The 25,364-nt window shown below is 45.1% G+C and overlaps 1 protein-coding gene across 3 annotated transcripts in view; it reads left to right on the plus strand.

Moving 5' to 3' along the window:
* Positions 1 to 219: 219 nt before the first annotated feature.
* Positions 220 to 25,364, plus strand: part of mafa (MAF bZIP transcription factor a) — a 350,756-nt gene continuing 325,611 nt past the window's right edge. For all 3 annotated transcript variants that reach the window (XR_011964233.1, XR_011964234.1, XM_072595867.1), the window contains exon 1: positions 220 to 1,929. Coding sequence is in view for 1 of the 3 variants with exons in the window: in XM_072595867.1 (XP_072451968.1) it covers positions 944 to 1,929 (986 nt within the window). In the remaining 2 variants the exon portion in view is untranslated. The remainder of the gene's footprint in view (positions 1,930 to 25,364) is intronic.

Genomic DNA, 25,364 nt, shown 5'->3' on the forward strand with positions numbered 1-25,364 from the left:
GCCAAGCCCCTGAGAGTGAGAAAACTTTCTCTCTCTCTCTCTCGCCAGCTGACAGTCAGCTGATGTAGGCTGTGTGATTGACAGTTTAAAAAGTTTTTGCCCGGCTCCCCTCGTTATGCTAAGCAGACAAGCTGGGGCGCTAGCCCATTGGCTGACTCGCGTAGTCAACTTCCCATTTGAAATCTGACGTCGGGTCTTCTATAAAAGGAGCGATGCTTTTAAACAGAGAGTCGGCGATTCCCATTCTGCAGCTAAAATCGCAACTCGCGTTGGGGGCTTCGCCTGATTTTTTTTATCCCAACCTTCCCCCACCCCACCCCCTCCCCCTCCAAAGCAGCAAACCATCGCAATATTGTTTTTTTAATCTCTCTCTCTCACTGTGTCTTTACCTATCTATCTCACATCCCCACCCCCCCCCAACCCCGTCCCTTTTTGCTCAGAGCCTTACCTCCATCACATAGGCTGTCAGTGCAGCAACAACCACCTACAAAAAAAATTACTGAGCGACCACGATGAAGCAGAGTGAGTGAGAGGGAGAGAGAGAAAGAGAGAGGGGGAGAGAGAGAGAGAGAAAGACAGAAGCAACAATCAGACCGGCTGCGCAGAGTCCATGAAGCTCAGACTTAAGAGAAAGGGGGAAAGATCGTTTTTCACCGATGGTTCTGCACTGTAGCAGATTGGAGCCGGAACAGTTCTAACCTCTTCATTTTGCAAAAAAAAAATCGCTAAAGTGTGGCAAAGTCTTCCTAAATCCTAAGAGAGAGGGAGGGAGAGAGAGAGAGAGAGGGAGAGAAATCCAACCAACCACCAGCAAAAAAAAAACAAAAAAGGAATCAAACTGGCTCTCTCCCCGTCTGCTCAGAATAGTCTGATTGCCGCAATCGCAGGGGTCTGTCCTGGCGTTTGGAGAAGTGGGCATCTTCATACCAACTGCAACAAAGCGATGGCATCCGAGTTGGCAATCAGCAACGCCGACCTACCCAACAGTCCCCTTGCGATGGAATATGTTAATGACTTCGATCTGATGAAATTCGAAGTCAAAAAGGAGCCGGTGGACTCGGAAGGCAATCCGGGCAGTCACTGCAACCGCATCGGGGGCTCGCTGTCTTCCACGCCAATGAGCACCCCGTGCAGTTCGGTGCCTCCGTCTCCCAGCTTCAGCGCCCCGAGCCCCGGAGAGCAGAAGGCGGCGCACCTGGAAGACTTTTACTGGATGACCAACTATCAGCAGCTGAACCCGGACGCCCTGAGCTTTACGCCGGAGGATGCGGTGGAGGCCCTTATCAGCAGCGCCCACCAGCAGATGCAAGCCGGCTTCGAGAGTTACCGAAGTCAGCAGCAGCAGCAGCAGCAACAACAGCAACAACAGCAGCAGCAACAGCAATATGCCCCGGCGGCTGGAGCGGGCTTGGCCGGCGATGAGATGCCTCCAGCCGGCGCTGTGGTGGCCCATCACCACCAGCACCATCACCACCACCACCACCACCACCAGGGGCACCAGCACCCAGCGGCGGCGGCGGCAGGAGGAGTGGGCACCGCCGCTGCGGGCACCGGAGCCATGCACCCGCACCTGCGGGCCGGCGATGACCGCTTCTCGGATGACCAGCTGGTCACCATGTCGGTGAGGGAGCTGAACCGGCAGCTACGGGGCGTCAGCAAGGAGGAGGTGATCCGGCTGAAGCAGAAGCGGCGGACCCTGAAGAACCGCGGCTACGCTCAGTCCTGTCGCTTCAAGCGGGTGCAGCAGCGGCACATGCTGGAGAGCGAGAAGACGCAGCTCCAGCAGCAAGTCGAACACTTAAAACAGGAGATCAGCAGGCTGGTGCGGGAGAGGGACGCCTACAAGGAAAAGTACGAGAAACTGGTGACCAGCGGCTTCAGAGAAACCGGATCGTCCAGTGACAATCCTTCGTCTCCGGAATTCTTCATGTGAGTTTGTGGATTTGCTGTGCCTTCACCCTCAGACCACCCCATACCCCCTACCCCATTAAAAAAAACTTTTTAAAAAACTTTTTAAAACAAAACTGGCGTTTCTTCCTCCCCCACCCTGTCATCTCATGCATTATATGCTTGCTATATCATTTTTTGTGTGTTTTTTTTAAAGTGAAAGGACTATATTATTATCAACCCTGCATGCTGGACATGTATGGATTTAATTAGTTTGTTGAAAATGGATTTTTTTTTAAAATTCACTTACGGCATGGCAAGAAATTATACTCGTGACTTTTACTTTTACTTTTTTATTTGACTCGGATGCACAACTCCCCCCCCCCCCCCTCAAAAAAAGAGGAAAATGGCATCCTTCATCAACCCATCCCTGAAAAAAAGTTTTGCATCCGCAAGGGGGGGGAGCTACTTTAACATTATTTCGGGCCTTTTCAAAAACATCAACTCTTTCATTTTGTGTGAACTCCTGCAAAAAAAAGACAGACTGGATTGCAATATAACAAAGACTGGGACTGTGGCTAAGGAAAAAAAAGCAATTACTGCGTAATGTTTGGGACATTCTATACATAAAGTGATGTGTTGATTCGCAAAACAGTATATAAATTTATTAAACATTGGGCTAAACTCTTTCCAAGCGTTTTGGGTTAACTGTGCAAGTGAATACTTCAATGAGTTTTCAATGTGTGTGTTTTTGTGTGTGTGTGTGTTGGATGTAATCTAATTTAATTACACCTTTATAGTATATTTGTAGAAAAGGAAAGCTCTGTATCCCTACCAGCTGTAGCTGCAAAGTTAAGGCCTGTTGTTAAATTACAAAGAGGTAGTCAATATAGTTTATGGTACTCCCCTATCTATATAAAGTCGAATGCACTAAGGTAAGAAGTTTGTTTTAAAAATCAGTTTAATTGTTTTGGTGGACAATTGGACGGGAAATATCCAGGAATTAATTTACAGGAAGGCGCTGCAATGGTGTCCGACCGCAAATGGATGCTCTTTTTTTAATTGCAAGAAGTTGAAATTTTTGTAGTTGCGTTTTACAAGTTGGAAAGCGGAAGGTGAGCAATGAGTGGCCCTTCGCTTTTATTCAGACTGCATTTCCAAGCAAAGTCTTATTAAAGGGGAGGAGCCGGTCTTTAATCTCTGAGTGTGTGTGTGTGTGTGCATGTGTGAGGTGGTGGAAGATTACATTTTCATGGCGCTGTATAATTTCTTCCCCAGTGCGTGAAATACTGGGACTGAATTGAAATAAAATGGAACATGTTTTATATATGATATACATTACAGTAAGCAAATGGAAATAAAATGCAAAAAATACATTTTTAGAACTTTAATGCGTTTTTTAAAACAATTATTCATGGAAAATTTGACCATTGCTTGCAGAGTGCAAAATGGACAGTAATTTATTGATGTTTTACACAGTTTTTAGACTCAACATTTTAAATAGGCGACAGACCCCAATCAGGTTTTACAGATTAGTTTTAAGCAAGTGTTGGTGATATTTTGTTTAATATTTGTTAGAAATCTCATTTTCTAGGAAGTCTTCTGCCGTGTGTGTGTCAGTTCAAATTTGACAAATACAAGCCATAATAAATGTTGAAATCCAGCAGGAGTTTAACACTCTTTTTTTGAAACTTCAAGTTGTAAAAGCTCTCAAAAAATCGGGAATTCTTGGCCAGCCACATGTGATTTTAATTCATGTGTGTTGTCTTCCATTTCTCCGCCCTATTTCCTTTGACATATTTTATAAAAAGTTGTTGATTTTTTTAACACGGGTTATGGTGGGAGGGAGGGGGTGTTGGAAACATATGCGCAATTGCTGGGTGCTGTAGATAGATTAAAACGTGTGAAGCATCTGACAATGGTATCTGCTGCTGTTATTCGGGACACTCTATGTATTACAGGCTTCAAACCCATCTCGCTTTGTAATGTGTTCAGCAATCCGCCAGATCAAAGTTTCTCACTGACACTATCGGGTCTATTTTCGTCTAAAGTATTAATTTGAATGCCAGAGTTCTATTTGCTCAAGAGTTGGACGTTTGGGCAAAACACAAGGTCTTAGTGACAAGTCTAGATAATTCAAAATAGCAACTCTTAGTTCTAATTTCACACAAAAAAACATGGTGATCTAAAAAATGCTGTTGACTAATTAACTGGGAAAACCTTTTTTTCTACTGTTGAAGAAATTGCTGTCAAACACATGTATATTTCCAGAGAAGAAATTCCTCATGATTACAGAGTCCAACTGGACTGTTCATTCTGAGCTGCGAACGGGGCACAATAGCATTCTAATAATTCTACGAAAGTCGTTTTCTTTCCCATCGCAAACATTCAAACATAAATAATCGGATCTGTTAGCAAGTGCAGTTTAATATGTCAAAGACAGAAATGAATCCAGGCTTCCTGGTGTGAGTTTTCAGGAAAAGGGTGATTGGCAAGAGCACACATAAAACTTATTTTTACATTAGTTCTTATCTCGATTATTGAATTTAGTTTGCACTATAAACCGTAAACAATAAAACATTTTAATATATGATCCTTAATGATCATCTGTCAGACCGCTGAGCACAACCAACCTTGATATGTCTAGCCACTCTCCACATTGAAAATGTACCAGCTCTGAGCGGCTGTCTTCACCCAATTATTTAACACAGACCCAGTCTTTTGGGGGCCGAATATTATAGTGATAATAGAGGAAAATGTCATTTGAATGTTCCCACAAATCATTGGTGCGATACATCTGTGAAACATTACAGCGAGGAGGTAATATATATAGTCAAAAAGAAAACGACATTCAGTTTTATACAGTTAAGACCAGGTTGATGCGATCTCCCTTTACATAACAGGCCGCTATCGATCGTTCGGAAGGTCACAAATTGCAAACACAATCGCTTCAGGTTAAAGGGTGGTAAAGGTTAAATCGAGACAAATATATCAATCAGGCCGTCCAATTCGAAATGAAAAGCAGTTTAACTCATTGGGGTCCGCTGCACCAACCTGACAACAGAAAATCCCTGGGTCTAGAGTAGAAAAGGTACTCGAATGAATGTGGTACTGGCTTGCTTGGTTTTGACGATTCATTTTGTAAATTGTCGACAGTGTGTTGTGATAGCTCGAGTTTTGAGTGATGCCCAACTTCAAAGCGTTCGCTGGCGTGTGTTTTTACAACTCGGCCCAGTTTGACCCGTTCATAAATGTGTGTTTTGTGTTTGTTTGTCACCAGGATTCGGGGGACTGTCACGGTTTGAATCATGAAAGCTTATTGATGTGAAACAATACGTAACCCTTGATCAGATGTGTCGTGTGATGTCTGGCTCTAGCATCCACGATAGGAAATGATGTTTTTGTATGACTGTCAGAAGACCTGTCTTCAGCAAAAAGGGAGCAGACAGTGTGCATTAGTTACACAGAAGTCTTCCACATGGGGCTATCACAGAGACAGGGGCTGGCCGGGGCTCGGGAGTTGTCGGTGGGGAAACTAACACACAGTGGTTCCTGAAGCCCTCCCTGTCAGGAATGGGTGCTTTTGTTATGTCACCCACAATTGCTTGCAACGGGTGCCATTCATGGATTCTTTTGAAATCCCCCACTGTTATCTGTTGCAATGAATAACCCCCAACTCTGTTGCTCTCTACTTTAAATATCGTGTTAGACCCGCTGCATTTCTATGGCGGGACACGAGCAACTTGCAAAGACATACTTCTTCATAGGTACAGCGGCCCATCACTGTTCTGGCGCTATTCAAGAGCAGATACTTGACTGAGTTTCCCTGGAGGCATTCCAGCCCCCTGCAAATGTCAAACCTCGAGAGAGGGGCATTTTTAAAAAAAAAACTGCATCAGAAAATAAGACTGGCGCAGCCTCTGGAGATTATTTCAGTCCCACGTGTTCGGCTTTTTGGTATTTGAGTATGCGGATTAATCGAGGTGAATCAGGGGCATTGTTCAGTTGTTCGTTACACGGGATTGTCGAGGTTTTGGTTTTGCTTTGCCAATGCAGTGACTCTGTCCGTTCAGTGGAGCTTTGATTTCCATCAGGGATAAAGCGGGGGGGGGTAGTAAAACGGCTGGGCTTTTGGTTAGAAGTGAAGGAGGCGTGATGTGACTGAAATCTGAGAGCTCCCAGCTTGAGGCTGTTAAAGTGCAGCGAGCAATGAAACTGCGTGGAGAAGCACAAGTGTCACAAAGAGAGAGCCTTCACAGTTCAACCTTTTCGGTTATTCCTCTCGTAAACGCACACGCACTTTCTTACTTTCTCTCACATACACAGTCCTCCTGCCAGTCTCTCTCTCTTTCGCTCTCACACGCACACCTACTTTCTCTCAGACCAGCTTTGCTTTTTCACATGCTTCTGTCTCAATTGGTGCACCTCTTCCTCCAGAGTTTTGGCCTACACGCTGTCCCACACATTTATTCACACCTCTCTCAGGGTCAGTCGCACACACTTGTATCCTATCGCATGTACTGTACATAGACTAGGTATGTGCAACTCATGTATGGGAATATCAGAGTTTCCTTCCCAGTAACGCTGTGTGTTACCCCCAAGGATTGCAGCAGTTCAAGATGGCACTTTCTTCTCAAGGGCACTGCAGGATGGCCAATAAATGTCAGTGACGCCCACATCCTGTGAAAATATAAATTACAAGTATATAGATGGAATTCGGTTAAACAGAGCCCACGGTGTAGTTTATTTTTCTTGTCCTTTTTGTAAATACTCCCGACTTGATATGCTTCTGCTGGTTCTTAGAAAGCGACATCCAATTAGACAACCACCGCCCTTTCCCTAATAGCCATGTCATTCTTTCTTCCTCTTCGACCCAAATATCCATGTCCCGTTTAAAGGTCAGTATTGACTGCGTTACCACCTCCCTTTCAGGTAGTGCATTCCGAGGCGTGACATCTCGCTGCGTTCAAGAAAAGATAATCTCGTTTCCCCCTGTACGGCGCACAGTAAATGAAAATGTGTAATCCTGTTTCTTATGTTCACTTCATTTTAATATTTTCATGACAACTGACCTGACTTGCAAAGAAAAATGTATATTTTTTTTGTCTCTCTCTTTCACGAACCCACTTGCTAACCGCTCCATATTCCTCGTTACCCACTCTTTGTTGTAAAGGATGATTTTGAGGACAGCACATTCTGGGTTATCAGAAGCTTCCTGTTGGAGGCTTGGAGAGGGATGGGGAGTGGGAGGTTATGGCATAGTATCTAACTTGGTCTGAAACAACCGCCTTAAAACAGTGCAAGAAAGAGGGGGAAAAGTACAAAGGCACTTCTGAGTGAATGTGCAACTGCTTTGAAATTCTGCAGTAAACATGTGAGAAATAAGTTGAAGATTTCTAGTGAAATAGATCACAAGTGTGTATTTAGATTGTACCTACGTACATGTATTCACATTGGCTGCATAGACATCAGTATTAGGTTGACCACGTTTCTTCCCAATGTTTTGTTTGTGTATGTATATTACAATGTTCTTGAATTTCACCTTTTTTTTCCGGAATACCTGCAATTGGCAAGTGTCCGAAAACGCACCCCAAAATAGCCCATGTTTTACAAAGGGTAAGTACATTAAAACTACAACTGGTCGTTAAATATGGAAGAGTTAATGTTGGACCTTGAACTTGGTCCTGGAATTTTCTTTAACTGTTTGCAGCCACACGAACAGAGAGAGTTTGGGCTAAACACCTGGCTGCAATTGTGCGAATGAACAGGCTGTCTAAAGCATTACTAATGGCAGAGAATGAGCAATACTGCTAATAGCTCAATCTGTAAGATTTCACCCCAATTGCAGTAGATGCAATCACTAGCTGTGCTGTATGTGAAGGTGGAGTTGTCCGTGGGCAAAACTTAACACACAAATGCTACCTCAAAAGAAGAAAACAAAACCTCTGAACTCGGCAATTGCAAAAGAAATTTCTTCTAAAAAGCAGCATAAATGAATTATTCTGTCACAACGCGGAGGGACCGTAGACAGCAGCCCGGGAGATTAGTTCTTTCCCTCTTTTCCATCTCCGCTTCACCTCTCACTTACTCCTTTCCAATGCTACCTAACTGCCTTGTGCTGAGGAGGCTTTTGCCAAGACTGAACGGAATTGAATGATCCCGTTTCTGCAAGGGAGTGGAAATAATTTGCTTAAAACGTACTGTGGGGTTGCACACACCGGATATTCAATGTGATGCTGCAGCTCGCTTACATACCTTACCACCGACTGTTGAAACATCAACTGTTTCTTTTTCCTCTCTCTTTTTTAAATCGACTTTCCAGCCCAACAACTTGTACAACCGGGACTATTGAAAGGTCTCTGTCTGTATGTGTGTGTGTGTGGGGGAGGGGGGGGAGGGGGCCTGGGGTGCAATGGGATACTTCCTTGAGTCTATTATGTACATGAGGGAACTTAATTGAATACATGCATACACAGAACATCAGAACTGACTGGCAACTTGACCACCTTTGGTGGATTCGTGTTGGGTTTATTGGGGACGTGGCATTCTCGGCATAATTGAGGTTACAGATCACGAAACAAGATTAGATTCCCTACAGTGTGGAAACAGGCCCTTCGGCCCAACCAGTCCACACCGACCCTCCGAAGAGTAACCCACCCAGACCCATTTCCCTCTGACTCATGTAGCTAACACTATGGGCAATTTAGCATGACCAGTTCACCTGACCTGCACATCTTTGGACTGTGGGAGGAAAACGGAGCACCCGGAGGAAACCCACGCAGACACGGGAGAATGTGCAAACTCCACACAGTCACCCAAGGCTGGAATTGAACCTGGGACCCTGTGCTAACCACTGAGCCACCGTGCCGCCCAAACTTGTGAATGTCCCAAGGCCTCACTTTTCACTGTCTTTTCAGAAAGCAATGTTTGAAGTTTTTTTTCGAAAAGTAAGACGTCATGGAAATCTGTTGCACCTATAGCCCAATGTACCTGGTGGCGTACGATTGAACCAAACCTCGTCACATGTCTCACTCCTCCCCCTCCCCCACCCCCAGTCGCTAGGCATCACGGAATTCGATGTACCGTTCAAGTTGGTGTACAGCATAAAGCAGCTGATGAGGGTATTGTTTTGCACTAACTTGGGAATAAGGTAATTCAAAGCACTTGCAAGTATACCCTCGCCAAAACCAATAACTCTCTTTATTACTTCCAGGCTCCAGTTCGACATATATATCATATACATATATAAAACAAAAGAAAGCACAACATTTAAAACACAATGGACGAAGGTGTACCTTTGGCTAAATTCTACTGGGAATGGGCACTCTCCACATTCCAAGGCGTTCAATCTGGAGCCAATTATTGCAAAGGTTATTTTTCTTCGGAGGGGGGTGGTTAGGGGGAAATTCTTGGTACTTTATTTGGCTTTCTGCACTTGCACGTTTCTGAACATGCACTGCCTCAGGCTGGTCACACTTCCTGCCACCCAGAATATCAACCTGTTTCAGTTCTGCCTTTTGTGCTTCGAAGACGGTGCTCGTGACCGGCTATAGAATCTGCCTACAATTTGAAAGCACTCAGTGTACAATTATTCAATGAAAACCCAAGATTGCGAGCCACTAAGTGGAGAGGGTGTTTACAAGACAAAGGTTCACAGTGCAGACTCGGTGCAGAATGAACTTTCTTTATTGCTGAATGATACCATTTCAAGGTTAACGTGGGGTAACCTAACTTTCTGGTGTGCATCAGCCCGGTGAAGCATACGGTCATCATTAATGTATGTTTTTACGTCCATTGACTGTGTTCGGTTGTGTTACATAACATTCAGTCACATCTCGTAGGCACCGCTTCACCGAGAAGGAAACCTTTTTTAAAAAGTTTCATTCGATCAATCAGTGAGCACTTTGACTAAATAATGTTAAGTGACATGAAAATGCAGCAGGCTGGAAAGGTAGAAGGCTCAATGTTGTGCCTGGCATATTTGTATTGGTCAAATAGACACTCTTAGTGTGGAAATTCTCCCAAAGTGATCACCAGCTTGAAACGAATTTCAGTTCTGGGTCCACCTGCAGGATAATGCACTGCAGAGATTCAAGAAGGCAACTTATCACCACCTTCTCGAGGGCAATAAATGTTGGCCCAGCCAGCGAAACCCACACTCCATGAGTGAAGTCGGGTAGGGGGAGAGTTTTGGGACATCCTGAGTGTGTGAAAGGCTCTATATAAATTCAGATCTATTTCGGGTCCCACATGTCCATCGCCCAAAACGAAGTCTCGCCCTCGATAGGTACCATGACTCTGGTTACTGTGAATGACATCCATCCAAAATCAATACACGAAAGATTCATTCTTCCAACAAAAAAAAGTAGTAGTAGGAGGAGAACAAATTATGTGTTCTAAAATGACAATGAGCAGCAGAGCATTCTGCCCGTCAAGGAGTGGGGTGTGTGGGATGCAGTTTCGCTTTTTACCTGGTTCACGTCCGGTCGAAGTGCTGGTGAAACGTATCACCAGTCACCTTACCATTAAAGGAGGTAAAAACAATGACTGCAGATGCTGAAAACCAAATACTGGATTAGTGGTGCTGGAAGAGCACAGCAGTTCAGGCAGCATCCAACGAGCAGCAAAATCGACGTTTCGGGCAAAAGCCCTTCATCAGGAATAAAGGCAGTGAGCCTGAAGTGTGGAGAGATAAGCTAGAGGAGGGTGGGGGTGGTCTATGCTACTCTCTCCCCACCCCCACCCTCCTCTAGCTTATCTCTCCACGCTTCAGGCTCACTGCCTTTATTCCTGATGAAGGGCTTTTGCCCGAAACGTCGATTTTGCTGCTCGTTGGATGCTGCCTGAACTGCTGTGCTCTTCCAGCACCACTAATCCAGTATTACCATTAAAGGATAACGTTCTTGTCCGGGCCCCTATTTCGCTAAACATTCAACTGATGAATGGTAACAGATTGCAGACAATTCAACAAAATTAAAGAAGGGTCAGCTCGTTGATCCAATTAATTTCTTAAAATATGCATATTTTAAACAGAGTCCATTTCCTCCTGGCGTGTGGAGTTGGACCTGTATTCGTTTCTTTAAGCTGTTTTCATTGGTTGGCCTTGCTTTAACTTCACTGTCTGCCTCACAAGTTAAGGCCCAGCGGATCATATCGCCATTTATGTGATAGTTACAAAAGGGTTCATTTCACTGTAGAGCGACCCTAACAACATTTGGGGTCGTTTTGTGAATGAAGTCCCGCATTTGGCCATTCTTCACAATGACAGGGGAGTCCATCTTTCTAGAGCACAAAAAATAAAACACAAGGGTGCAAGTTCAGGTGTCAATATTTGTTTGAATGAACGAGAGGATGGTGAACAAATAGATACTGTAGCTTTCGATTGATAAAGTCAAACCAATGTCCTTTAGTGACTTCGAAGTAAGAATGTAAGGACGAATGAGGAAACATTTGGCCGTACCGTGTTTCTCTCTCTCTCTCTCTCTCTAGGTTTTGAACGTGTTTGAGACTAATTCGAGCATTATTTGGCCTCTTTTCAAAATTACTCAGTCTATTGAAGATAAATCCTCACATCCTTACACGAGCTTCTGCCTCTAACCGGGGGTTCTTACACTCCCCTGTTCATGGTTAGTCAAACCTTGGTCTCTCTAGGAAGCAAAACGGTCCAGAGAAACATGACAACCAGCACCGACTACAAATCCAAAACCTCCAAAAGCAGTTCTCCTTCCGGATCCCCGGCTCCACACTCGCAGCCGTGCGCTCTCACCGTCAGCCCTGCTACAGCTCAGGGCCACACTCCCCCAATCCCAAACCTGCAAAGGACCTCTGCTCACCAACACCACCACCCCTCCCCGCCTCCTCCCCCCACCCCCGGCTCAGAAAATCTGCCCAAGTGGTGTCCAAATGTATGTGAACATGATTCATGTTTGTTTTTTTTTAAGTTGTGCCTGGAATGTCTGAAAGAATGTGGAAACAGACACTGACAGTTTTAAGGGCAATTAGTTAGCACCAGGTCCGTTGTGATATTGGTGCAGGAAGCTTGTGGCTCTCTGTTGCCACAGCAAACCTACCCCTCAAAGCTGTGAATGCACCATATTACCGACCTTTAACCTCGCTGCAGTTTGCTTATTCACTAATGCAGAAATAACTCGATGACTACCTGAACTACAACACGGATCAGCAATACAACACATCAGGAACTAACGAGTAATTTACAATTCGTACACACACCATCCCAACTTGGGAACTTGTCCTTGTTCGTGAGTCAATTTAAAACTCATGGACTTCCACCATTTAATGTGCCTACATCAGGGTAGATTGAGGATGGAAAACAACCACTGGCATTGAATACTAAAAATGTGTTCGAAAAGGTAAATATAATTAGTGAGAATCCCACACTTACTGGACATCAGAATGAGTTTGTCATATTCTAATCTGGACAGTCGGAGGCCGAGGGGCGACCTTGTAGAGGTTTATAAAACCAATTGGGGCATGGATAGGGTGAATAGTCAAGGTCTTTTTCCCCAGGTTAGGGGAGTCGAACTCGAGGGCATGGGTTTAAGGCGAGAAGGGAAAGATATAAGAGAGACCTAAGGAGCAACGTTTTCACACAGAGGGTGGTGCGTGTGTAGAATGAGCTGTCAAAGGAAGTCCCTCAATCCTGATGAAGTGCTTTAGCCCGAAACGTCGATTTTCTGCTCCTCGGATGCTGCCTGACCGGCTGTGCTTTTCCAGCACCACACTCTCTGCCAGCGGGAGTGCTGGAGTCTGGTACATTTACAGCATTTTAAAGTTAAAAATCACACAACGCCAGGTTATAGTCTTGGTGCAGTGTGACTTTTAATTTTGTCCACCCCAGTCCAACACCGGCACCTCCACATCACGGTTAACGTTTAAGCGGCATCTGGATGGGTATATGAATAGGAAGGGTTTCGAGGGATGTGGGTCAATACTGGCAAATGGGGTTAGATTAATTTAGGATACCTGGTCGGCATGGACGAGTTGGACTGAAGGGTCTGTTTCCGTGCTGTACATCTCTATTACTCTAATCTGAGATCCCTACACTTGAACTCTGCAATCTTGGACCCTTTCGCCTGATTTTATTGACTTATCTGTTCTTTCCTTGCACTCCCACTCGCTTTTGCTTACTCCTCACTTCCCATCCCCGTCCCATCCCCGCCCCTCCATCTTTCATATGCACAATTTCCAGGCAATTGTAAGTAAACAGTGGGGAAGCATGCACCCCTAACAACATACACTGGGAGTTGATATTCTAGTTAGTCTATAGCATTCCATTGGAGAAAGAAGGAAAAAATAACTTTCCATTGAAGATTTAGATGAATCTGGTTGCGACGTGTTCGAAGTTTAATTTTGAGAAATGTTGGGTGCCGTCCCCCCTCGGTGAGAGAGGGGGGAGGACGGCATCACAGTAGAAACCAACAGTAGACCGCTGTGTTTCTCTGTGTGTGTGTGTATGTGTGTGTGTGCCCTGCGACAGAGTACGTGTCAAATCCCCATTTAGAACATTTGATTGGAAAGCAACAAAGCCAGAGAGAGAGAGAGAAAATAAAACACGCTCGCTAACCGCCAAGGCATTCAATGAAGGACAACACACAATAACAAAAAAAATCAACGCGTTTGTTCTCGCACAAAGGGGATTGTTCTGCGGCGTGAACAGAACAATGGGCCCGAGCTACATGCTTTCAAATGTCACCCCACCCACAGAGCGGCGGCCGCAACAGGCTACACACAGCGTGGGCTTGGAGCGTTTGAGATCAGAAACTGGGAGAAGGGAGGGGGTGCCGGGTCGGTCAACAAATCCGAGAACTGTCGCATCACTCCGGCTTACCAGAACAAACGGAGGTGACAGGTGTTACCAGAGTGGAAACACTTTTGCACCCTCACTGCAACCTCAGTCAGATTGAAACTTGCGGATAAATCAGCGGGACCTTTGTACGTCCCGCAAGGTGAAGGTGGTAGGGGTGAGGGGGAAGGGGTGGGTGTGCCGGGGGTTCTGGGTCAGGGTGTGTGTGTGTGTGTGTGTGTTTGGTGGGGGCGGGGGGGGGAAGGGGGTTGCTGGGCTGAACGACTTTTGAGATTTTCGCACTTCGATTAAAAACAATTGGTCAGATTGTGAGTTGTATTCCAAGTAAAGAGAACCACGGGTTGTAATCCAAGTAATAAAAGAACCAAAAGTCCACACTTGTATGACAAAAGATGGAGTTTTTTTGTTGTTGTTGGTTAGGGCCCCTAACCTGTAGAAGAGATAACTGACATTCATATAGCGCCTATCACAACCTTCTGGAAGCCCCCACACGTTTGCGTTAAGGATTTCCTTTCTGTATTCCAGTCCGGATTCGCCACACCAGGAGTAGGCTGGGAAGTTAATGAAAGTCTAGGACTTAGAAGAGAGTTTTCACCCCTACCACACTCCGCCCCCCCCCCCCACACTCCCCCAAAACCTCCCCACCCCGCGCCATTTACATTGATATTAGCCAGCTCATTTGTCATCACATGGTATCCCGCGAGTTAGCATCGATGAAAGGGATAGAGAGAGAAGGAAGGATGGAAGTTGGAGCGAACGCTGTAAATCTGAAACAAACAAAAAAAATGACCCCCCCAGAGAGTGCTGGAGGAAGGCAGCAGCGGGCTGAGGCAGCACTGACAGGGACAGAAGCAGAAGTTAACCAGGAATCTTCGGGATGTCCCACACGCTACCTTGTCTCGAAACCAATGGCAGCTGCGCCTTATGTTGCAGGGCACAGAACCAGGGAAATTTGGAAGTCTGCCGCGGGATTGTAGACAGGATGCACATCAGGAGGGACCTACCTATTCTCTGAGGAACGAAATGCTTCGCCAGGGATGCTGGCGAAAATAAATTCATTGAGAGCTTTCCAAATGCGCATGTATGTCAATAGGTCTAATCAAATTATTGAATCGTGTTAATGGCGCACGTCTGGTGTAGATGGGACTTGATGCTGGGCCTCCCAGCTCAAAGGGAGGGGCACTATCATTACACCTCAAGAACACTAGTGCACCTCCGATATATAGACATCTAAAATCCAACCTGTTGCGATATGGAGTAGGTAGGACCTGAACCTGGGCCTCCTATCTTCGAGGTAAGGACACTACCATTACGCCAAGGCAGTTAGGGACACGAATTCGTCCTCAGAAAGGGAAACTTTTCTTACGGGGCTACGAGGGTGGGCACCAAACGGATTGCTCCAGCGAAGGGCTGTCACGGGCACGATGGGCTGAATAGTCTCCTGCTGGAGAAATGCCACCCCCTGCTGTTTATGCGAAATCTGAAGCCAGAATGAGAGAAGGTGCGCCCCTCGCTCGCCCCTCACGGCTGGATGGCGTGAAGGCTAACCTTTTGCGGGAATGTTTCTAATGACCAGGTTGAGCGGGAAGTACAAACTGAAGCAACCACTGGCCCTCACTACAAGAATGAAGCAGCATCTTATAATTAGACACTACAACCGGTACACGTGACTGGTCAGACAGAGCAATAAGTGTGGCATCTGGAAATCACGATAAAATACCGCACCCAAAAAGCTCCTAAAGCAATTAAAAGTCAAATGGTATGCGGCCTGATACACTTGTGTGGCTTTAGTGCCGCATTATAAAGCAACCAATGGAACAGCGTTTGAAGAAGCGGACAGGTTAACCCAAAACAATTACATTGACGGAACAAAAATAGAATTTGCTGAAGAAACTCAGCACATCTGGCACCATCTATGGAGGGGAAAAAAAGCAGAGTTAAGTTTCAAATCCAGTTCTGTGGAAGGCTCACTGGACTCGAAACGTAAATTCTGTTTTTCTCTGTCTCCATGTATGTTGCCTGACCTGCTGCGTTCCTCCAGCAGTTTCTGTTTTTGTTTTCAGATTTCCAGCATCCGCTGTTCTTTGTTTTATTTCAATGATATTTAGGGATTGTATGCGTTCGAGAAAAAGATAGATAGATAGATAGATAATAAATCACATACAAACAGATGATTCCAACAGCAGCTAAGGTCGATTCGCTAGCATTTTCAGTCCAGTTGTGTGGATAGTTCGCGTCGGAGACACGAGGAGGTACATTTAAGATAGAGTGTGGATAAATAGAATTATAAACCTGCAAAACAGACCTGTTTGACATTCTATGTCGCATTCTGTAACCTTCTCATAGGTCAGGGCATGTTAACATTGACTGTGACAATAGAGCAGCGCCATTAGGATACACTTCATCAGTCACTGGAACGCATCAGTAACTCTAATGCAAATATTCAGAACCTTCATGGTAGCTTCAAAACAACAATAAAAAAGATTTTGGACTTATTTATTTTAAAAGATGAAAGTTCGATCGGGTTATTTGTTAACTTTAAACTTACGAAAAATTAAGGAATAGAGATACATTTGGAGGGAGCGGTGTGAGATTGGTTGCGGATGTGTGTGCATGTGTGTGTATAGATTTGTCGCTGTCTTTTTGGTGTCTGTCAGTTTGTATTTGCGTGTGCGTGTATTTTTCTGTGTCTATGTTGTGTCCGTTTGTCTTTTTGCGCTTGCATATCTGTCCGTCTATGCATATGTTTTTGAGCATTTCTGTGTCTGGGTTTGGTTGTGTGTCTGTCTTTGTGTGTGTGTTCTTGCGCATGTGTTTATATGTGTTTGCGTTCTTGCGTGTCTGTATATATGTTATTCTGTGTGCGTTCTTGTGTGATCTTTTGTGTGTTCGTGTCTGTTTGTGTGTTCGTGTCGGCTGGTATGCATTTGTTTGTATCTGTGTTTCTGTCTATATTTGTGCGCGTGTTATGTGTCAATGGCCGAAAGACAGTGTTAGATTGCGATTTGTTCCAAGTCATTTGTTGGCTTATATATATGTGACTGTATGTGTGCGTCTCTGTGTATGTATCTGTGATATGTCTGTGTGTATGCATTTGTGTATATGTCTGACTATCTGTACCTGTGTTTCTGTGTATGTGTGTGATGTGTGTCTGTATTTGTGTATGTCTGACTGTATCTGTATTTGTGTGTCTGTGTGTTTATGAACAAGCTTCCTCGAAGTTATGTCAGCACTGCAACATTCAGGATGCTCGATCGTAAAACAGGTGAGACGATGGTCGACAGGTTTGGAGAGAACACTTAGTAAAACGGCTTGAAGGAAAAGCTGCGTTTGAATGCGTTAAGCTAAATAGATCCGAAAATGGTGTGCCTGTCTTTCATTCCCACTATAAAACTGGCAATATCCCTGAGTGGTTCTTACTTTCACATAGGCACCAAACGTGCAGGTGCGTTTTGATGATCAAATGTGGTTTTTCTTTGTAAAAATCAGTGGGAACATTCCTCGTCGGTTTGTCAGGTGGATGCACTCGATAAAAGAACACAAGACAGCTTTTGGCATCATTGCTCGAGTGTTCCTCATCGAGTGCGGAAAGTCCCGTTAAGTGCGCAAAGTTGGCTGTGAACACAGTAACACCTCTCTCCATGAAGATGTAACAACGAAAATTGTATCATTTCCAATGTATCCCTGAGCAGGGCGAGGGAGGTGGGGACGGAACCGAGCATTCGTGACGAAAGAAATGGTATTACTCAGAATTGTGGAGAGGATGAAACTTATCTCTGATTTCTAAAGTTAGAAAGGTTGGAATTAAAGAAGGTTCTTCAGAGCTATGTATGTGGGAGTGCGGCCGATTATTGTGCACTGAACGGCTCTTTATTGTGACTGGCATGAAATGAGTCAAAATGCTGTTTCTTGTTTCTTTCGACCGATTTATCTCCTTTCACCTCCCCCGCTCAAATCAGCCCGGAAAACTCAGGATAGTTTGGAGGATTTTTAAACCATGAAAGCAGCAATGAATTAATTCACTTCAACTTTCAACTTCACAGAAGGAAAACTGATTTGTGTGCGATGTGTGTGTATTTGTGTGTGTCTAACTATGTGTGTCAGTGTTTCTGTGCATACATGTGTGGTGTGTGTGTGCCTGTATCTGTCTGTGTGTGTTTGTGCATGTATCTGACCGTGTGTGTTTCTGTGTATGTATTTGTGATATGTGTGTCTGTGTGTATGAACTTGTGTATATGTCTGACTGTATCTATATCTGTGGTTCTGTGTAGGTATGTGTGATGCATGTGTCTGTGTGTATGAACTTGTGTATATGTCTGACTGTATCTATATCTGTGGTTCTGTGTAGGTATGTGTGATGCATGTGTCTGTGTGTGTGCCTGACTGTATGAGTGTCTGTGTTTCAGTGTGTGTGTGTGATGTGTGTGTCTGTGCGCGGTGTGTATGTCTGTGTGTATGTCTGACTGTATGAATGTCTGTGTTTCTGTGTGTGTGTGTATATGTGATGTACCTGTGTGTGTATTTATGTTTCTGTAGGGGGACAAAGAGCTTCATTGCCACTGAAATGCAGCCGTTGTAAAATGGGCAACGCAGCAGCAGACAGGCGCACAGCAAGATCCCAAAGCACAAAGCAAATATCTCAATGTAATGATAACCTATGAAAGTGGGTAGGTGGGATAAATGCCACTCTGATGGAATGGTTTACCCCCAGTACCTCACCGGCATGGGTCCTGTTTTCCGATTTCTGGATTGGAATGTGAACCCATAACCTTCTGAGTGGCAGGTACCAATTGAGTCAGGGCTGGCACCTCGGTCCGAGCTCGCACTGCAACTCACTCAATCTCCCTTCCCATCTCCACCACCAGTATCCCCCAATCAGTCTAAACTCACTATCTCCGGCCTCCCACCTCCATGCCTCCCTGAGGATCACTCATACTCCCCAGAAGTCATTATATTGGTTTCTAAATAAAACAAAACAAACACACAAGGCGATTATTATGAGCCGAACCCCAATCGTGGATAATATTAGATACAACAAATAAATTACCCATTTAACCCTGTCATGGCTGATGATTACGGGAGATCCTGATGCAGTACAATAAAAGGATTACATCGCATTAAGCAACTCTACCTGGGAAACAAACCAAAAAAAAAGTAACATACAACAGACCTTCCCAAATATGTAGTACGTGCAAAGATGTAAGATTCGTGAATGGAACATTCCTTGAAAGACACAGTAATTTGTTTTGGGAGGAAAACCAGAAATTGCTAGAAAAAAAATCAGCAGGTCTGGTAGCATCCGTGGAGAGAAATCAGAGTGAGAACAAATTACTGTAGATGCTGGAATCTGTACTGGAAACAAAAAAAAATGCTGGAAATCTCAGTGGGTCAGGCAGCAGCCGCAGTGAGGAAGCAAGCTAACATTAGGTGACCCTTCATCGAGAAGTCAGTATTAACGTTTCGGGTATAGTGACCCTTCTTCAGAACTGAGCATTTTTCAGCAATATTTTTGGGACTTTTTGTTAAAGAAAAGCAATAATCAGGATAAATACTTGTGAAAGCAACATCAGTGCGGTTACATCGATCATTTGTAATGTGCCCTCAATGCGATATTAACCTACCGTGAACAGTGGATCAAATTAACCAACAAAGACAAAATTCTTAATAAAAACCGAAAGAACTGTGTATGCTGTAAATCAGAACCACAACGCCAGTTGCTGGAAAAGCTCAGCAGGTCTGGCAACATCTGTAAAGAGAAATCAGAGTTAACTTTTCGGGTCCTCAGAGGAAGGGTCACCGGATCCAAGACGTTAACTCTGATTTCTCAAGGACGAAGTTTTTAATCGGATTTAAACTTAGCCGTCCGCGGCCAATGGGGGCGAGTTCGCGCTTCCCAATGTTATCGAGTGTAATAAACCTCGGAACTGACCTGGTACCGTGTCTCATTTGGGAGAGTGGGTATTACTGGCAAGTACTCTTCCATTCTTGTGTGTGCACTCTATAATCAGACTTGATGTCATTTCAATAATTTCCTCAATCAGAATTTATGGCGAAATTATTTGAAGCCCACCACAGGTCGTCACCATCTGAAAGACAACAAACATTTTATTTTATTTTCCGCTCAGAGTTGCCATTCAGGTATGAGCCTCTGTCTCTCCCCTTTCCAAAAGTTGGAAGAGCGGTGCGATTCTGTGAGAATGATGTCTGGACGGACCGGTGTGTCTAACGGGAGCAGCGAGGAGGGCATTGTCGATTGAGACAGTCTGAGGAGACCGAGGGGTCAGGTCAAGTGTTTAGTTTGCCGGTTCCGGGAAGGTTTTGAGCATTTTCTGCCTTTTACTGGAAGGGGTTGAGACTAAGTGCGCATTTAAAGTTTTGTCCGTGCATACTCGATGGGCCGAAAGGCCTCTTCTGTAATGTATGATTCGTGGGATGGAATTAATTGAAGTTAACATTTTTCCAACGTAGTAGCTGTTTTGCTCAGGTGAGGATTGGAGTTATTCGCACTGCAGAATTTGCTTTCTGTTACTGGTCAGACCCACGGTTAAAAGTCAGACTTAACCTGGCGAAACTGAAGGCAGGAGATGCTGTCAAAAGAACACTGAGTACGAGACACAATGTCGTGTCCCCTAGCCCTTTTGTTTTGAAAAAAAAAGACTTGCCATTAGCTTGGTAATCGATCTCAGGCTGAGATTGTCTACTGCACATTGAGCTGTGATTCACAGCGACGCTGTCGTTCATTTTTAGTGCAGACATCACGAGCTTCGCCTGACTGTCAGAATGCTGTTTCTCTATCATACCAAGACCGTGTAGTGTAAATACATCGCGTCACTTTAAGTCGAGGTCTTTTGTGGGATCGCCAAAGGGGCAGTTTTATCAAAGTCCCATGGCACTGAGTATGCATTCTGACGAACTGCGGAGAGAGGAAAGGAAGTAAAAGTTACAAGTCCGATATGACTCTTCGTCAGAATTACCCTTTTGGCTAACACGACACTGAATCCAAAACACAATGTTCAGTACAAAACTACAAGAATACCCAAAATGCTGGAGAAGCTCCGCAGGACTGGCAGCATCTGTGGGAGAGAGAGAGAGACAAGAGTCAATGTTTCGAGTCCAGTATGACACTTCTTCAGAGGCATACCACTGGGATATTGTCAGACCTGCTGAGTTTCTTCAGCACTTTCGGTGTATTTTTATAATCCAGCGTCCACATTCAGTTTTTGTTGCTTCCCTTATAACCAGAAGGACAACTGCAAGATGTGCAATGAGGACCTTTATTCTGATCATATTTAATATCAGGTTATATCTCTATGGAAGCGAATTTCACTGAAAATGAAAAATGAAATCGAGTGTGTCTGTCGAGTGCCTTTCCGTTTCAGGAATGCGATTAATAAGACAGTTCTCGACTTGTAAACATTACATCAGATAGTCAGATCCTACTCTGAATGCAGTTTTTGAAAGATTCATAATTGAGTTCTGAGCAATTAATCTATTTTACTCAACCTGCTCAGACAGGTCATTACACATTTCTGGAGACGGTGGGTCCTGAACTCGGGCTTCCTGGCTCAGAGGTAGGAACACTGCCACTGCACCAGGGGAGCCTAAACTGAGCCCAGAATTAAACCTTTCCTGACGATTGGTTTTAGGATATAACCCTGGTGTCACAATATCTTACCAGACCAATACAAATGGTGCAATCCTGTAGATGGGGTCTGCAGAGGACCAACACCCGCTGGTAACAGCGACTATTTCTTGATTTAGAGTTTTGAAGGGTCAAACGTCTTGCTCTATTGCCTGTGGGAAATATCACTCGCCAAGATGTTCAATTGTTACCACAGTTTACGTCAGAACGTATGCACCGGCCATTATTTAGAATCATAGAATCAAACAGTACAGAAGAGGCCCTTCGACCCATGGAGTCAGCACCCCCACAACTATCCGATTTCAAACTTCAAAGACGTTTTATCTCAAGGTGAGATGTCCATATTTCCCAAAATGAATTAGTGTCCGATAATATTCGCAGCCAGTAAGAACACCAATTACAGCAATTAGACCTATGAATAGTCATCAGTACTAGAGTCCATGTATGAATATATTAACATTGATTTAACAGGTAATCCCTTAATCCATATTGTAACTCCTGCAGTTGATTGATCTTTCGTACCATCTGGTTTAACTCCCACCCACCCCCACCCCCTTGTTGAATATTTGAACACCAGTTTTCTGGGTCTCTCTCTCTCTCTCTACCCTCATCTGATTCGCTGGTAGTAAACTGGCAACTGAGTTCCTTTGTTTAGCGCCGAGCACAATGGTTGCTAGACTGACTGGGCCATTGATTTAGTGTCGGCCTTCAATCCAGTCTGCAGTCCGGTTGGCGAGACAGCGCACGGTCATCGCCATTACTGCCTTATCATTGTTGTGGGCTCCGTTGAGAGCAACAATTAATCCTAACCTCTTTCAAACGCGTTCAGTCCTGCACATGACTTGCAATCAAGAATTTAGAACTAGTTGTGCAATGACAGCCATTGGGGGGCAGACAGGTAGACCACAGACTGGGAGATGCCTGCATATTTTCCAATTAACACCTTTGACCATGAAAGTAAGCTTCTTGACACGAGTTGAACCTTCCTATAACTGGACAGATGTGGGACAGGGTTTCTCCAGTAGGATTTGGAATCAAATCCGAAGATGTTAGAAAACGCTCAGGGTCCGGGCAGCGACTGTAGAGAGGGGAGCAGGGTTAAACGCTTCGGACTGAACACCGTCCATTAAAAGCGGACAATGGGCTTGCTTTTAAGCAAGTGGGGGAGGAGGATGGCAGACCAAGACCCCAACCACCACCATTGCTGCAACTGCTCCAGGGGATATTCACCGATGTCAGCAAACATTGGAAACAACGATTGAGTAAGAACCGGGACAGTGGACCTCAGAGATGCAGTGGCAAAGATCTATAACTCAGCACCACTCGGAAAAAAAATCGATATTCTGACTTTCCAAAATATCTGAGAGGTTAGCTGTAATGAGTAAGAGCCATGTTTTAATCATCGATTTCACAAATACTTGCCAGTCTATTCCAAACCTGAGTTGAGTCTTTAGCCCCATATTTCGTCCGTCACAAAACCAACTATCACAACCATCTCCCTTCCATTCTGCCTGGATTCCAACATGTCCTGTACTGAAATCCCAGACTGAACGCTTCTCTTTCCCTCTTCACCCTCCCCCCCCCCCATAGATTTTAACTCACTAATTCTCTGATGCCCCCAGAGTCCCTTATGTTAGAGGAGGCCACTCGGCCCTGAGCGTTGCAGAGTCCATCAAACCCTGCACCAAATTCAGCCAGGCTGCTTGGACAGCATCTTCAAAGCCCAGAGAAGGTCAAGGGCAGCTCCACCCTCTCCAAGTTCCCCTCCAAGCCATTCAATGGTTCTGACTTGGAAATATATCGCCTTTCCTTCACTGTCCTGGACTTCCCTCCCTAAAGGTATTAGAGGTCCACCTACAGCACCTGGTCTGTAGCGGTTCAGGAATAAGCTCGCCACCAGCACTGAAAGGATGTCCACATCCCACAAATGAGTAAAATGAGCAACTGGTCCTGATTGGTCATCTCCTGGTCCTCTGGTGCCTTCGATTTTAGACTCTCCTGTGCTTAAAAACTCGGTAAACCTTTTAACAAAACATGTGACTCCCCTGTTGTTCGGGCCCCCAGCTGAACTCCCTGGTGTTCTGTTTCCCACCTCTTGCCCTGCTATTAGCACTCGTGTGCTAACATCTACAACACCTTTCCCAATCTTCTCGTCACTCCCCACCTTAAGTTATTTTTCTCTTCTTGACAAAGCTTTTGACTTCCTCCCTAAAATCTCTTTTTTGTTTCCTTTAATGGGGCATCTCCCCCTAACGCGGGAACAGAGTGGCGCAGCGGGAGGGTGCTGGGCCCATAACCCAGAGTTCGTTGATGGACTGAAACCATCCACTGCTATTATTTAATGGCTCCTCGAGCAGTTTTTCTTTGTAAAGATTCTGCATCTTGCCTTTGTGGCACGGTGGTTAGCACTGCTCCTCACAGCATCAGGGTCCCAGGTTCGATTCCAACTTCGGGCGACTGTCTGTGTGGAGTTTGCACATTCTCCCCCGTGTCTGCGTGGGGAGTGCTCCGGGTGCTGCGGTTTCCATCCACAGTCCAAAGATGTGCAGTCCAGGTGAATTGGCCATGTCAAATTGCCCATAGTGTTAGGTGCATTAGTCAGAGGGAGATGGTTCTGGGTGGGTTGCTCTTCCGAGGGTCGGTGTGGATTTGTTGGGCTTGTAGACTGTTTCCACACTGGAGGGAATCTAATCTAACCTCCTGCGGTCTCTCCGGGACTTGTCCCCCTGTAAAGACTAAATAGATACAAGCTGTTAGTGCTCCGGGTACAAATCCCATGATGGGATGCTGCATTCAAGCCTACAAGGGCGTTAGAGGAAGAGTTACTCAGACACTGAATGAGAAATGAAGGAACACGCTTTCGATATTGCTTGGACCTAATGGTGTGAAATGAATGCGATAACATTACCGTAAAAGGGAAACCTAAAGCCGGTCTGGAAGAAAGAAACACGTGAGAGACTTTGCGCTTACAGTCTGATATCTAACGGATCTATGTGGGCCGATTCATCACATGAGGTCATCACTGAAGGTTATACTCCTAAAACACTGATTGAATTCTTGCTGGTAATTTAAGATGCGCGTGTTTAATGCGAATTGCTCCAGCTACGAACATCAAGGCTGCACCAGCAACTCGGAAGGAAGTTCACTGGAGAGTTGGGCAAAAACTATTCGTCCCAAAAGCATCCATTTTGGCTTCAAGTTGGGCATTCTGCAGCCTGCAGATGAAGTCAGAGCTAAAACTAATTCTGCTCCCGATGCTTCCCCACCCCCCCAACCCCAATCTCCCTAGGTTGGAGTTCCACAAGGACAATGATAATAATTCAGCGCATAAATGGTGCAACGTCCAAACTAAATCCTCCATTTTCACCTCCCACAACATCCAGACGCGAAGGTGAACCATCAACTCTCTACAGGACTGTGACCTTAGTATCGTTGTAATATTTACCTGCTCTCCCAAAGAGGCGCTCATGGACAGGGGCATCACCCTTTCGTGAACTGGGTGTTGTCATTCCGAGGTGCGGGCCGTTGGAGACGGTCACAGAAACGAACACGGAGAGAAATTGCTGGGGGAAGTCTGCAGGTCTGTGGAGAGAGAAAATAGAACAAATTTCCGGTGACCCTTCTTCAGGATACAATACACCGGGCGCCCTGTTCCGGAGCTGCTGATGTGCTCTCTCTGCACTCCCACCTGACTGATGCAAAGGGCGACACATGAACAATAGAAGAATCTCCTGAAGGTAATTGATGGTAATTCTGGTATCCAGTTGATATGAAACCTACATTTCCCACAACTCCCAACTTCCTGGCCAAGTTAGTTAGTGAGTTGGTATGCAGCTCTGGAATGGGGGTGGGGGGGGGGGGGGGGGGGGGAGGTGGGATTGCTAACAAAGATCCCGAATATTTCCCGAGCAGGACAGAATGCTGGAGAAATGCGTAGAACCAGAATTTCTTGCTTCCTATATATTGGTCAATGGATGATACATTCAAGTGATCTATTCCAAACTGGCTCAA

Source organism: Chiloscyllium punctatum, chromosome 26 (genome assembly GCF_047496795.1).
Source record: "Chiloscyllium punctatum isolate Juve2018m chromosome 26, sChiPun1.3, whole genome shotgun sequence".
Lineage (NCBI taxonomy): Eukaryota > Metazoa > Chordata > Chondrichthyes > Orectolobiformes > Hemiscylliidae > Chiloscyllium > Chiloscyllium punctatum.